Raw genomic sequence first — 15,609 nt, forward strand, 5'->3', positions numbered from 1 at the left:
AGTAATACTCTTAGTAATCCATTCTCTTTACCTTTGAAACAAGTATAGGAACTATCAAAAAGTTGTGTCAAAATCAGGACATTGTGAAATACATTTTCATTGGCTCAAGTGAAAAATGCAATATAATTACCATTATTGAGGTCAGTGACTTTCATTCACACCGTCCAACTAAAAGCCTCCTTTAAGTCTGGTCACATGTCAGAATTTAAAAATGGAAAATTGGATATAATATAAGTGAAGAAATCAAGAAAGTTTATATTTTCTCCCAGTTCCCTTAATATACATAAGGCAGCTGGTTGTGGAACACTCAAAGCGGAAGGTTCTTGTGTGTCAGTCATAAGACTGCCATTCAGTAAACAGAATGAGGAGAAAACAGAAAAAGGAGACGGGTCTGTAAAAGCCTGCAGCATTTTAAAATCGCTGCCTCTACATTTAACTGTAATGCCTATGTTCTGTTTACTTTTTAATGAATTTATGCTGTTGGTGAATTATTGAAGTGATTTCCACTCACCTTTTTATGTATTTTCTTTCCTGTTGTGTTCTCACCTTGTCGTGTCTGGAAAATCCATCAGGCTAACTGTCAGGTAGGTTCTTCTTGATGTTCACTGTGATTATTAGGGGAGTATCCGTAGCGGGAAATGAAGTAAACAGACTGTTGGTGACCTGTGATGGATGATAAAACCAAACAGAAAAGGCGTCTGCTAAATTCCAGAGAAACTTTGCAGATGCACACACCTGGGGAAGCTAGAAACTCAAAGCACGTGAAGCCAATGTGAACATCTATCATAAGCACTTAGCCTAAGGGACTAGAGCAGCGCTAAATGATAAAGTAGGTTACCTGGGCTGTCCCATTTTGCTGTCGCTCAAAGTACAGACTGCTCCTGGGGGCTTAGTTGTCACAGAGCAGCTTTATATTCTTGGTGGTCACAAGTGATTCTGCTGTGAATATGCTAGCAGCTTTCCCAGCTTTGGCCAGGCTCAAGAAAAATTCACAATGATCTATTTTAAATCCCTATTTTAAGTACGTATTCAGACATACGTTGTGCCTTGAAGAAAGAGAGGGACTAGGAAAAAAGGAAGCGTGGTGGCATATATTTTGTTAATGCGAAGCTCACCCTCGGAGTTAAATCTGACATGGTTTAACTCTAGTCAAAAGAAGCGTCGCTTGAAATTGCAGTAGGAGACAGAGCTGTTCGTTTCTCCCTTTGGCATCAGGGGGAAGGAGGATTCCTTCAACAAGCTCTTTTTAGATCCTCAAGTGCAAGACAGATACTTTATAAGCCCAAATCATAGCTAAGCCCAGGAGAAGAGAGATACATTTAAATCAGAGCATGTTTGGTGTGTGTGTGTGTGTGTGTGTTGTTCACTTGAACTCATTTTTATCTTTCAAGAGGAAAAATTATGTGCTTCAGTTGCCATGCAACACAAACCGCTCTAACAGCTTTCTAATTTTAATTTCAGAAGTCCACAGAGCAAATGAAGAAGGTCCCTACTATTATTCTTTCAGTCTCTTATAAAGGAGTCAAATTTATTGATGCAACAAATAAGGTAGGTATCACGCGTCTTGGTGGTTTAGACATCAGATACAGTCCTAAGTACATGATGTAACATCCTTTGCTTCCCGTCATGCCCAGCATCCCCCATTTTAATCATTCCCTAGCCCCCAACTTCATGCTCCCTACCCACAACAGCAGACACACACACACACACACACACACACACACACACACACGTATACAGAAGGGCACATTTCATCTGGGGGACTTGATCTGGGATTCTTATACATATTTTGCTTTCACTTGTCCATGGTGCCTTCTCTAATAGACTGTGGCCACTTATTACCTGGCATGTTTCTTTGGATCCAGAGAACATTAAAACAGAAAAAAAATATATTATTTATAGAATGAAAATGCAGCAATGTTCTCATTCTTCCATCAGAGGAAATGTTACCAGGTGAAGGGCTAGAACCTTTGTCTTTCCATTTCTCTAGAGACATATGTGTCCTTCCTTTTCGTACATGTAATGAATACCTGACACAAGGAACACATCCTCTGACTTTGATATTTTATAATTGTATTTCATTCTCAACTACTGAGATGGAAGAGAGTGTTTCAACTATATTTACAATTTTCTGAAGAAACAGAATCAGAAAAGGAGCCCAGGCCATTCTGGGACTCTGCTGGGATTTTTGTATTCACAGTGGGAAGAGTTTGGGGGCCCTGGCGTCAAGTGTGGACAACTGGGTGGCTTTTTACTTAAATAGTGTCCTAGAGTTCTTTTCTCGGTGAAGATTTGAGTGCTGGGGCTAGACTAGAAAGCTTGAATGTGACCACTCTTGCTCTCCAGGAACTCAAAGCTGACTGGCTCCTCCTCACAAAAACCTCCAATGTCCCTGTGTTTTATTTCTACATCCTTCCAACTGATAAAGTGTGGAAGGAGGGAAAATGAGGCAATCCCTATTGGTGGATACCATTTGTTTTCTGGACCCACCTGACCTCCCACCTGGACCTACTCCAGCAGAAAGTCATGAGACAGGTGAACTTAAACAATGGCATCTCTGGGCCAGGGCAGCTGGATTCAGATACTGGGGGACGGACCATGGGCAGTGACCCTTAAGTCAGAAATCTGAGCATCTGACTCAATCAATTCGAAGTTTTCTTGATTTTTTTCTGTAACGAAGGAGGTTGCAGCATTAACCATCAGATATGCCCATGCTCCCCAAATCTACTTAGGAAAACACCCTCCCAGTTTTGGAAACAGTTCTGAAAAACAAGCAGGATGCCTATAACCCAGCACGATCACGCTGGCTGACAGTTTCCAAAGCACCTCGGAGTCAGATGCCTGCAATGTCTTGGTAACAGCTGTTGTTGTCAGATTACAGTTGTGGAGACTTCATCTGAAAAATCCCAATTGATTTGCTTTTTTTTTTATTTCTTGGAAGCATCTTTACTGGTGCATAAACTTACATTATCCTTAGATTATAGTCAGTTGTTTTTAAAAGTTTCAAGACTTTATGAAACTCTCATTGAAGGTATCATTGCTATCGCTGTATCTAAATTTCAAGAAAGCCTTTGGCATTTGGATTTTTCCCTATCGGAACAACTGTCTCTACCCCCATTTGCATTTTAAAACCATGTATAACAAAATATTTTCAGTGTTATGAATTTAACAACCCTCTGAGATTAACAACCTTAGCAGGCTTCAATTCTGACAATTTCTAAATGAGAGGTATTTGCCCTGAGAAGTTCCCAGAGTCTAAAGGCTGTCATTCCATGAATCTGATGGTACAACTGGATGCGTCTGTATTAATAGCATCCTCTCTAACCTACTCGCCATGATCAGAGGAATGAGAGAGAGCTCTATCAGTTCTGTTGCATTTTGCTTATGGATATATCAAGGGACGTAGAACTCAATGTTTTGTACCTTGAGGAGACACTTCTGCTTTAATTGCCAATAACTAGATGAGTTACCCATGGATCTCTGCTTACAGATGACTACTCTTTGGAAGTATAAGCACCAAAAGATAGGCAAAAGATAGTTCTGTGTGAATAAAGACACTAAATAAAGGTCTACATATCTTTCAAGTCCTTGCATTGCGGTCCTCAGCATAGTTTTAAAATCTAGAGCAAAGGCAAAAGCGTATGTTGCTGGCAGGTGGAGCCAACCTCTCTATGGCTATGTGACAACATGTACCTGGATTTTTCAGGAATTTGGGGACAGTGACTTCAACACTAGTGAATAGACAGAGTGCTCATCCCAGTGTCCTGCAATGCAGCTGATCCATCCCAGTGTGACAATGGAGAGGGATAGAGTGGATGACTCAGGACGCTAGTCTAGTAGTTGCTGTGTGAGAAGCCGAAGGAGAGAGATTGTATTTAGGATAGAAGAAAGGCCACACGGGTGGAGTTTGACAATAAAGGGCCGAGAAACACTACCACCACTGGGGCTCAAGGACTGGTGTCAGAAGTCATGGAGGATCCACAGTTGAAGGACCAAACCTCAAGTTGTGGTGTAGAAGGAACTGTGCTCATGCATCTAGATTCTAGCACCATCTGCAATGTCATCTTTGTATGCCACTTTGTTCTATGGCAAAGTCCAACCTCCAATTAATACCCACAGCAGGAGGGAGCAGATTGATAAATTCCAGAGTCCTGCTGTCAGTGTGTACCAGAGATTTCTCCCTGAGGAATGGTTGTCTTGGTATCCACTTTGATTTGAAGGCAAGGACGTGGGACATGTAGACATACCTGAAGACTAAACCCATAATAAGGCACAACCAAAAGTCACACCATCACATTCATATTTGATAATTCCACTGTATTTTATTCTTAAACAGTCCCCTCCTAACTATCACATGTCTTTAACCGTGCCCTGGTACTGCAGAGGGGGGTGTTCCACCTGCACTGGACAGGTAGTCAGGGAAAACCTCAGACCCTTCCCTGAGGGACCGCCCTGCAGTCATACAGCCAGCTGGTCATGGAGGACCACAACTTGACTTTCCCACCCCCTAGACTAACCCTTTTTTTTCTTACTCCATGGCTCCTTTCCACCAATTAGTTTGAAGAACAGTGGATAATTGATTATGTGTTAATTACTCTTCCATTCCTCTTAGCCCTCATTAGACTGTGTGAAAGATAGACCCTCTCGCAAAGCAATGCTTCCTTTTTTGCTCTAATAAATAAGTGTCTTTGGCTGAGTTCAAGGGAAAGGGTTAGGTGCCTAGTTATAAACTCAAATTTATCGCCTAGCAACTTAGGAAATGAATCACTAATCCTGATTCAAGAAGGAAGAAGTGGAAAATGGTTTTGAATTAAAAGTGGAAATTGGAATCAATTTAGTACTAAAATGTTGTAGCTAAAGCACGTCAGCTTTCTGTAGATCCGTAACCCAGAGGCAGCTGTAGCGTGGCATTCGGCCCAGAGGACTACAACTGTTTAGTTAGAGGCCCATCTTCAGGTCAGCAGGGTTTTCCTGAGGTGACATAGACCCCACATCCTGCACGGGGCTGAGGGTGGGTGGCATTTTGCCTCCCTGCTCCAACCCCGTCCTCAGTCCTCCCACCTGGCTAAATTAGGAATGGTCATTGTCCAGGTTGGTTTTCTGTTGACCTGTTTTGAATGTCAGCATCAGTCAGGGATTATGCTATTTATTGGGGCACAGAATAATTGAGAACATTTGCCTAAACACATGCCTGTTGGTTTTTTTATAGCACATCCTTCTCCTTCTGAGAATCTTGGCGTCAAATTAAGAGCCCATTAAGCATGTGTGCTTTCTCAGCTGCATTCCCACCCTCCAGTTATCTCCAGTTGGGCTGGGGCTAGGGCTTCTGCCTCTGTTTGGGAGGCCCTCTCCAGAGGGGCATTCTCTCACTCAGAAAAGGCCTGGCCTGAGGCAGAGTCTGAAGAGAAATCCCTACCTGTCAGGGCCCAGAAAGGAAAGCAGGGAGAGGCTGATTTCTAGGCTCCGTCACTTCATTATCACACATCCTTCTTAGAACCTATTAATTGGCTGCACCAAAAATTCTACTCTACACCTGCCAGCCAGACACCTCTTTAAGCTGTTTCTCAACATGAAGAAAGGCAACAGATGGAAAAACAATATCTCCCTGTTGAAGGGAATTGTGCTGCCAAACTTTCTATCCCAAAGAAGGGGCCTGGTGAACCCCTCCCCAGTCCTTCCCTTGAGCCTTTTAAAAGCTCTAGTCTCCCTAGAACATGCTTAGATGTAGAGGTTGGGAAATATAAGAGGAGTTAATTTTGAACGAAAGTACATCACCTGTCCCTCAGGATGAGACATCAGAGTAATGGCACTGTTTCAGTGGTGAGAGCCCAGGTCCACCACATTCTAGCACCACAGACATATCAGAAAGTTCTGTTCAAACATACCTCCCTACACAGACCCTCAATATGCATTCATTCAACAGCATATTATTTAAGTGCTGGTTGAGAGGATAAAATATCAAATATTCTTAAGTATAGAATATTTGTATTGTAATATTTGTTTAGACCATGGGAACACAAGAATGAAAGTTTCAACAATGGAAGAGGAGGCTAATATTAGGACGTGCAGCAGCACAGAGCAGGGTAGCCTGGATGGGCAGTTCAAAGACAGCCCTGGGCTCCTAGGGAATGGAGAAGTGGCAGGGGCGGGTCCAGAAAATTGGGTGAGGGTCAGTAAAGACAGTAAAAATGTCTTAGTTCATTTGGCCTGCTGTAACAAATTATCATAGACTGAGTAGCTTAAACAATAAACATTTATTTCTCACAGTTCTACAGGCTGGGAAGTCCAAGAAACAGTCACCAGTAGGTCCTGTGTCTGAGGAGATCTGATTTCCTGGTTCATAGATGGCCATCTTCCTTCCGTGTTCTCACATGCCAGAGGGAGCTGGCTAGCTCAGCATACGGGCACTAATCCTACTCATGAGGGGTCCACACTCATGACCCAATCACTTCCCGAAGGCCTCACCTCCAGAACCATCACATTGGGAATTAAGATTTCTTTTTTTCTTAGTAATTTTTTTTCAATTACAGTTGACATACAATATTATATTAGTTTCAGGTGTACAACCTGGTGGTTAAACATTTATATAACTTATGAAGTGATCACCCCCATAAATCTAGTAACAAACTGACACCATGTATAGTTATTACAATATTACTGACAATGTTCCCTAGGCTGCTTTACATCCTCATGACTACTTTGTAAGTACCAATTTGTACTTCTTAATCCCTTCTACTTTTTCAACCATCCCCCCAACCCCACTCCCATCTGGCAGCCATCAAAATGTTCTTTGTATTTATGAGTTTGTTTCTGTTTTGTTTGTTCATTTATTTTGTTTTTTAAATTCCACATATAAGTGAAATCATATGGTATTTGTCTTTCTCTGTCTGACTTATTGGGTTGTCGGCATGACGCATTTTTGCAATGAAAAAACATAGAAAAAATATGTCATGACTTTTCCAACAACCCAATATTTTACTAAGCATAATACTCTCTGGGTCCATCCATATTGTTGCAGATGACAAGATTTAATTATTTTTATGGCTGAGTAATATTCCATTGTGTGGGTGTACACACACACACACACACACACACACACACACACACACACACACCACTCTTCTTTATCCATTCATCTATTGATGGAAACTAAGGTTGCTTCCATATCTTGGCTATTGTAAATAATGTTGCAGTGGACATAAGGATGCATATGTCTTTTTTTTTTTTTAAAGATTTTATTGGGGTATTGGGGGAGGGAACCGTGTTGGGGAATCGGGGAAGGGGAACAGACAAATTGCTGTCCTTTTGTTCTTCAGTCTAGTTGTGGAGGATGTCGGTTCACTGGCCCATGTTGATATTATCATTACTCTCTTCCCGGCTAAGGCAGATCAGTCGCCGGCCATTGGATGGCTGCTCACGGCAGCTCACGGCAGCTCATGCCGGCTGCCGGCTGTTCACGCTGGCTGTTGGCCACTCACGGTAGCTCATGGCAGTCCACTGCAGCCCCCCTGCAGCCTATGCCATCACCAGCGACTCACGGCAGCCTAGCTCCAGGTCAAGTGGTTGTTCACCGTCTTAGCTATAGAGGGCTCAGCGTCACTGACCCATGTGGGATCCAAACCGGCGGCCCTGCTGCTCAGAGCTCGTGCTCCCAAGCCAACTCTTAACCAAAAAGCCACTCAGCCTGCCTTGCATATGTCTTTTCAAATTAGTGTTTTGGGTTTCTCTGAATAAATACCCAGAAGGGGAATTATTGGGTCCTTCTTTGTCTATTATTATAAACATTGTTTTAAAGTCTATTTTTGGGGCCGGCTGAGTGGCTCAGTTGGTTAAGAGCTCGCTCAAGAGTTTAAGCTCTGAGCAACAGCGGTTCGAGTCCAGCCTGAGCTGAGCAGCTGCTGAGCTGCCAACAGGTGGCAGGATGGCTCAGCTGAAATAAAAGTCTATTTTTGTCTGGTATAAGTATTACTACTACAGCTTTTTATTTTTTCATTCCAATTTGCATGAAATATCTTCTATTATACCATGCCTTTGCTTTCAGTCTGTGTATGTCGTTTGATCTGAAGTGAATCTTTTGTATGTAGCATATGTAAGGGTCTTATTTTCTTATCCATTCAGCCACCCTATTTCTTTTGATTGGAACATTTAATCCATTTACATTTAAAGTAATTGTAGATAGATATGTAGTTATTGCCACCTTATTATTCATATTTTTTATTTTTTTTATTTTTAAAGAAGTCTCTAACATTTCTTGTAATACTGATTTGGTGGTGATGAACTCCTTTAGCTTTTTCTTCTCTGGGAAGCACTTTATCTCACCTTCAATTCTAAATGATAGCTTTGCTGGGTAGAGTCACCTTGGTTGCATTTCATCACTTTGAATATTTCGTGCCAATCCTTTCTGGCCTGCAAAGTTCCTGTTGAGAAATCAACTAATAGACTATGGGAGCTCCCTTATAGGTAACTGCTTTTCTCTTGCTGCTTTTAATATTCTTTCTTTGTCTTTAACCTTTAACATTTTCATTATGATGTATCTTGGTGTTGGCCTCTTTGGGTTCATCTTGTTTGGGACTCTGTGCACTTCCTGGGCTTGTATGTCTATCTCCTTCACCAGGTTAGGGAAGTTTTTTTTTTGTCATTATTTCTTCAAATAGGTTTTTAATTCCATGCTCTCGCTCTTCTCCTTCTAGTGCTCCTATGATACAAATGTTGGTATGCTTGATGTTGTCGCAGAGGTCCCTTAAACTATCTTTACTTTTTATATTCTTTTTTTTTTGTATTCTTTTTTTTTTCTGTTCTGATTGGGTGTTTTCTGCTACCTTGTCTTCCAAATTGCTCATTCAGTCCTCTGATTCATCTAATCTGTTATTAATTCCTTCTTATGTATTCTTCATTTCAGTTATTGTATTCATTTCTGACTGGTTCTTTTTTTGTGTTTCTATTTCTATTTTTATGATTCCTGTCTCTTTGTTGAAGTTTTCATTGCAATCATTGAGTATCCTTATAAGCAATGTTTTGAACTCTGTGTCTGGTAGATTGCTTTTCTCCATTTTATTTATTACTTTTTCTGGAGCTTTGTTCTCTTCTTTCATTTGAGACATATTTTTTTGTCTCCTCATTTTGGCTGCCTCTCTGTGTTTCCTTCTATGTATTAGGTAAAGCCTGCTATGTGTCCCAGTCTTGGTAGTGGCTTTATGTAGTAGGTGTCCTGTGGGGCCCAGTGGTGCAGTCGCCTGGTCACCTGAGCTGGGTGCTCCTGGTGGGTCCTTTGTGTGGGTTGTGTGTGCTCTCCTGTTGTAGTTGAACCTTGATTGCTGTTAGCACATCAGTGGGAGTGATTTACCTTCAGGCTGATAGGATGTGAGGACTGGCCTTGACTACAGTGGAAAAGCTGTCGTGTAGTAGCTGACCCTACAGAGCAGGATTTGCTTTAGTGGGGCTCTGGTGCCTGCCCAGTCCGCCCTTTGGGTGTGTCATTTTTAGCAGTGGTGCTCCAGTGTGGTCTGAAGCTGGCCATTGGGTATGTTGATTCTGAGGCCTCTTCGCAGGGGCCCTGGTGCAGACCAAGGTCAGCTGCTGCCTGTGCTCTGCCTGCAGCCACTTGATATGTGCTACAAAATGATCTGCAAATGGTTGCTACTTGTGCTGGGCTTGGAGGTACCTGAGAGAGGCTAAGCTGTGAGCTGAGGCCAGCTGCCACTAGTGCCAGATTTGGGGCTGCTTTGTAAGAGGCACACTGAGGCCAGATGCTACTTGTTTAGGGTTTGTGAACCTTTGAGAGATTTTTAGGAAAGTTGGTAACATGAGCCAAGACAGGCTGTTTGTATGGAAAAGCTACTGAAAGTGGCCTGGGTGTGCCCACAAGTTGAGTGGGGCAGAGTCTCAGGAATCACCAGGGTGGGGTGAATGAACAGTGTTAGCCAGGTTGATGGTGACTCAAAAATGGTGGCCACCTGCGTCTGCACACTAGGCTGGGGAAGGGCTCAACAAAGGAACAATGGCTTCTGCCAACACTTCTGTCTGGGAGAAAGCTGCCCCTCCTGCCCTTGGCCTGAAGCCAGACAATTCAGTGCCTCCCCAAATGTCCCTGGCGCCTTTCAAGCTGCTGCCCTAGCACTGGAGTGCAAAGCGAGTGAGTCCATCAGTGAGTGAGTCCATGCACAGGCCCTGGAACTGCATAGTCCTCCATCTCACTCAGCCACAACTTCTGCTGGTTTTCACATCCAGAAGTTTTGGAGACTTCTCTTCCCGGCACTTGAACCCTGGGGTGAGGAGCCTGATATGGGGCTGGGACCCCTTGCTCTTCAGGGGGGACCTCCACAGCCGAGATATCCCTTCTGATTTTTAAGCACTACACGGGGGTGTGGGACCAGCCTTTGTGTGTCTCTGCCCCTCTTACCAGTCTTGAGGTGGCTTCTGTATGTCCTTAGTTATAAGACTTCTGTTCAGCTAGACTTCAGGCGATTCTCAATGATGGTTGTTCTGTAGTTGAGTTGTAATTTTGATGCGGTTGTGGGAGGAGGCAAGCACAGCGTTCACCTACTCCACCATTCTGATCAGAAGCCAAGATTTCCAGACATATATTGGGGAGGACACAGGCATACAGTCCATAACAAAGGGACACCTCCAAAGATACACTTTACCTACTTTACAATTTTGCCCAGGGCCACGATGCTGTCACTTTTGAAAATCAAGAGTGGCATCTTGTGATTTGACAAGATTCAAGAAATTCAGTGCAATAAAAATCACAGGGCACTTTTCATTGTAATACTTTCCCAAGAAGTTATCTACCTTATGCTAGCAAATGATCTCAAGAACACAAAATGCCAATTTAGTTAACAGTCAGAGCCAGTGCTCTATTTCCAGCAACAGTGGATCCTGGACAGGTGAGACCAAATCCACCCAATCTTCCTGAGGTAATGACAACCCCCAATTAAAATGATGGTGGAGGAGGTTCTCAGTACCTGTTAACATCATACCTGTAAAGACTATGTAGATCTTATTATTTTTAAATTGGTTTTTAGACACACCAGTTCCTAATGTAGATTTCTACTTGAAGAAATGCTATCTGAATGTCAGAAGAGGATCATGACCTTCTGTTTTGAAACTGTATCTTGCAATAGAATGTTACTTGTTTATGGGATTCCAATTTCAATTTGAGTTATTTTTGACAGAGCGTTGCTTGTAGCATCAACATGCAGGGCCATGGTGAAGAACGCCTTAATTTAATTTTACTTAATGTGTTCATTCTGTAATTGCTTCCCAGCCACTCAGCTCAGTAGAGTGAGGGACATGAAGTGCTTGCTGGGGATGCTGGCGGGAAAGACATTTTATAAGCGTTTTTAGGCATTGATGGGTACATGGAGCATTCTATTGCCAACAGGTTAGTTAAGACTGTGCAGTTAAAAAGTAATTAGGGTAACTAAAGCACTGAGGGGTTTATATCTATGACAACTGCAAAAAACATAAAGGAGATATTATAAGATAAAAAATGATTGCATGATTATTTGCTTTTTAAGTACATCTATGTTTTCAAAGAAGTTTCTAGAAGGGTCTGCAGCCAGAATGATGCTCCTTAATTGTTGTATGCTTCAGGATAATGGTACTTAAACCTTCCCTCACTTACCTCCCACCAGTTATTCTTAGAGGCAGGTTGGGATAAGGGGGCTAGCAGGGAGATGGCATGAAGAAATGCTACAGAGGAAAAAATGAAATGATGTTAAACCAGTGAGAGAGAGATGGGGATGAGGGGCATTGCAATGTCTTTGAAAGAACCTGATCGCTACAGTCAGGCAATCCCAAATTTCAGTCCCATCTCCACCATATGCCCTGTGAAAGGCACTTCCACTCTCTGAGTACCAGTTTCCTCTCCTGTAAGTTGATAATAACCACAGCACACACTCATATACAGTGGGTATAGTTAGTATTGTTGCCCAAAGGGCCCTGTGTCAAGCAAGGCATCGAAGGCCAGTGTGGTATTTCCCTCATCCCATCCCTACACCATAGCTTGCATGGAGTCTCCAAGAGACAGCTCCTTAATGCGTCCACCTGCCTGCTGCCTTCTGTATCTGCCTTTGCTCTGGGGGAGGAGGGTCAGGGACAAGACAATGGGCAGCAAGATGGTGAGTGGTCAGCTTCCTTGGAGCAGAGTTCCTCCCAGCATGCAGAACGTGGGAGGTGATCCTTTCTAGACAGGGTTAGCAGGAGGCAGTGTTGCCTATCTACAGGTGTATGTGGGACATGGAAACAGTAAATGATTAGTAATTACTTTTTTTTTAAATGTGTCTGCCACCCAGACTGCTTCTGTGTACAGCACCTGGTGAGAACCGCCGCTCCAGGATATGACTATTTTAGGTTGTTTTTAATTAAATGAAAACATTCCTTCCAGACCTGGCATACATGTACCCACAGAGAGTATGTTGGATTGCTTTGAATGTTGCTGGTCTAGAACATTCTAGAAAGGGAGAAAGCAGCTGCTTCTCAGTCATTTGCCTTGGTGCTCAAATGTGCTTGTTTGCAAAGGAAAACATTGGTCATTTATGTAATTTTTTCCAGAACATAATTGCCGAACATGAAATTCGTAATATTTCCTGTGCTGCCCAGGACCCAGAAGACCTCTCAACATTTGCTTATATCACAAAAGATTTGAAGTCGAACCACCACTACTGTCACGTGTTTACTGCCTTTGATGTGGTGAGTAACTACCCTCTTTGGACAGATTAAATATTTCCCCCAATGTACCTGGATTTTATTGAAAGCCCAACTTATAATGAAGATACTTGGCATGTTTACCAAGTATTAAGGTTTACCTATTGTAAAGTATAGTGCAGACTCATCTTTTCTGAGCTTTTTCGATAAAACTCCACTTCTACTTAGTATCTGACCTGTCTTTACTCAACTACTAATTTCACTTTTCAGATTTGACTAATTATTTTCTTTTGGTATCAAAATATAATAAATGTCTTCCAGCCTCCTTTTTCCTTCACTATGTCTGTTGGTTTCTCCGGTAGCCATTTATAAACAGTAGAGTATAATAATCTGCTATTATTGGTAGTTAAATTAGACACCTACCATACAGAAAACCACAAATATTGTATGAGGCACTGAAATTTATTTTTCTCCCAAACAAATCTAGATTATTATACCCAATTCTAGAAAATAACAAGGTTTCCTTTAATAAATAAATGTATATATGTATATATGCGCCTGTAACCATGTAATAATTTATAATCAGAAGAATTCTAAAATGTCCCTTTAATTTAACAATTCTGCTCTGCTCAATGTATTCAAAATACACATATTTAAAGAAGTACATAGAAATTGCAGTGCAATATATTCTTGGGAGGCCAGCCCACAGTTCAACGTCCTGGATAAGGCTACTAGAAACAATCTTTTTCAGTTCTGACAAACACCCATGGACCAAGGACCACCGAAATGCAAAATTTGCACCATTCTAAAGTATGTTAGGCTCATGCCCAGAGCACTTGTATCATGCTACATGTGGCTCATCCCTTCCAGTTTTTGAAAAAATTCCTTCTACCTAGGGAGGCATGAGGAAAGTAATATAAAAGTGGTCTGTGGTGACAGTAAAGATGGCAAAGCAAAGCCCTCAAAGGCCGCTCTAAATATCTCTGGATGCATTTGTTTGCATGGGATCAGCAGAGTTGATTCAAGTCATCTCAGTATTAGGTTTCTGGTGCCTTAAGCATAACTTGTCATTCTTGTGAAGTGCAATTGTTTCTTTTTTTTTTTTTTAAGTGAAAAAATTTTATATTTAGAAATTGCCAGCTGGACTCAGTGTAGATGATCTCAATTTTGTTGGCAACATCCAAAGCATCATAGTCAGGAGCCAGTCGAACATATGCTTTCTTGTCTCCATCAGGCCTGATCAGGGTGTTGACCTTGACCACGTCAATGTCATAGAACTCATTCACAGCCTGTTTGATCTGGCGCTTGTTAACCTTGTCATCCACAATGAATACAAATGTATTGTTGTCTTCTATCTTCTTCATGGCTGACTTGGTAGTCAGGGGGACTTGATGATGGCACAGTGGTCAAGCTTGTTTCTCCTGGGGGCGCTCTTCTGAGGATATTGGGGCTGCTTTTGGAGCTGCAGTGTCTTGGGCCTTTGGAAGGTGGGTGACGTGCAGATTTTCTCTTTCTGTGGCTGTGGACGCCTTTCAGCTCTGCTTTCTTTGTCTTCAAAGCCTTTGCTCTTGCTTCAGCTTTGGGAGGGCAGGCGCATCCTTCTTTGCTATCGGTGCCATCTTCATGAAAAGGCCAATTGTTTCTTTAAACAGCAAAATTCCATTCTATCCACATATGTTTTGGTTTGCATGAAGCACCTCTCTCTGTGGGAGCTGGATTGTTGACCTAGAAGGAGCAGGCAGGTCAGAGTTCACATCCCAACACAGCTGCCTGCTCCCTGATCTTAGACAAGTTGCGAGACTTTCCTGAGTCTGATTTCCACTATGCATATCACAGGTACAAGGATTTATACCTCACAGATGTTCACCAGGATTGAAATGAAGGAACATATGTAGAGTGCCTTATAAATATTAGGTGTTCAGTGTTAGTTCTATCCCCACCTGTTCTCTCTCCTTGCCTACTGACATCACAATTGACAGCCCGGCCCCTTTTTCTCCTAAAGGACATAAGATAGATTTGCCAGAAGTGTATTTATGGTCCAGAGCTTTCCCAGTGCCTTTGTAAAAGAACTGAAAAAAAGCAGAAATAAAAATAAATACAATAGAAACAGTAGAAAGAAAAGATGGACTCTGCAGACCTCATGTTGGTATATTGCCTCTTTGCAGTGTTTTCATTGAATGTCAATATTAATATTTTGATGCTTTGCAGGATGAATTCCAGCTTTTCCTTGAATATTGCAGCGTTTCTTTCTAAATTGGTTTTTACTTGCCTTCATAAGAGTATCCAAAACATTATTCTGTATTCGAACTGAAAATGATACCCATGGACCATTTGCCCCCTTGATAGATTGATAGATAGATAGACCGGGGTGCTAAAAAAATGTATACACATGACTTGTATTCATCTTTTGTTATCGGTATATATTGAGAATTACATTTTTTTAAAGATTTTATTGGGGAATTGGAGGAGGGGAACAGCGCTGGGGAATTGGGGAAAGGGGAACAGACAAGTTGTTGTCCTTTTGTTCTTCAGTCTAGTTGTGGAGGACATTGCTTCACTGGCCCATGTTGGCACCATCATTGCGCTCTTCCCAGGCGAGGCAGATCAGTCGCCAGCTTCTGGATGGCCGCTCACTGCAGCTGCTGGCCACTGACGCTGGCTGCTGGCTACACATGGTAGCTTACGGCAACCCACTGCCACAGGGGCTGCAGCCCACGCCGTCGCAGGCGACTCACGGCAGCCCAGCTCCACGTTGAGCTGTTGTTCAGCATCTTAGCTGTAGGGGGCAGTGTCACTGGCCCTCATATGTGGGATCTGAACCGGGGTCCTCTGGCGTTCCAAGCCAGTTCTCAACCAACGCGCCACTCGGCCGGCCCGAGTATTACAATTTTTTTTTTAAGATTTTTATTGGGTAATTGGGGGGATGGGAACAGTGCTGGGGAATTAGGGGAAGTGGAACAG

At 42.5% G+C, this 15,609-nt stretch overlaps 1 protein-coding gene across 13 annotated transcripts in view; it reads left to right on the plus strand.

Annotated features, from left to right (window-relative positions):
* The window catches only part of ANKS1B (ankyrin repeat and sterile alpha motif domain containing 1B), a 985,090-nt gene that overhangs the window by 938,994 nt on the left and 30,487 nt on the right, over positions 1 to 15,609 (plus strand). For all 13 annotated transcript variants that reach the window (XM_019641719.1, XM_019641710.1, XM_019641706.1 and 10 more), the window contains 3 exons: positions 573 to 584; positions 1,462 to 1,548; positions 12,556 to 12,693. In XM_019641719.1, the coding sequence (XP_019497264.1) occupies positions 573 to 584; positions 1,462 to 1,548; positions 12,556 to 12,693 (237 nt within the window). The remainder of the gene's footprint in view (positions 1 to 572; positions 585 to 1,461; positions 1,549 to 12,555; positions 12,694 to 15,609) is intronic.

The sequence above is a fragment of the Hipposideros armiger genome, unplaced genomic scaffold (assembly GCF_001890085.2).
Source record: "Hipposideros armiger isolate ML-2016 unplaced genomic scaffold, ASM189008v1 scaffold_63, whole genome shotgun sequence".
In the NCBI taxonomy this organism is placed as follows: Eukaryota; Metazoa; Chordata; class Mammalia; order Chiroptera; family Hipposideridae; genus Hipposideros; species Hipposideros armiger.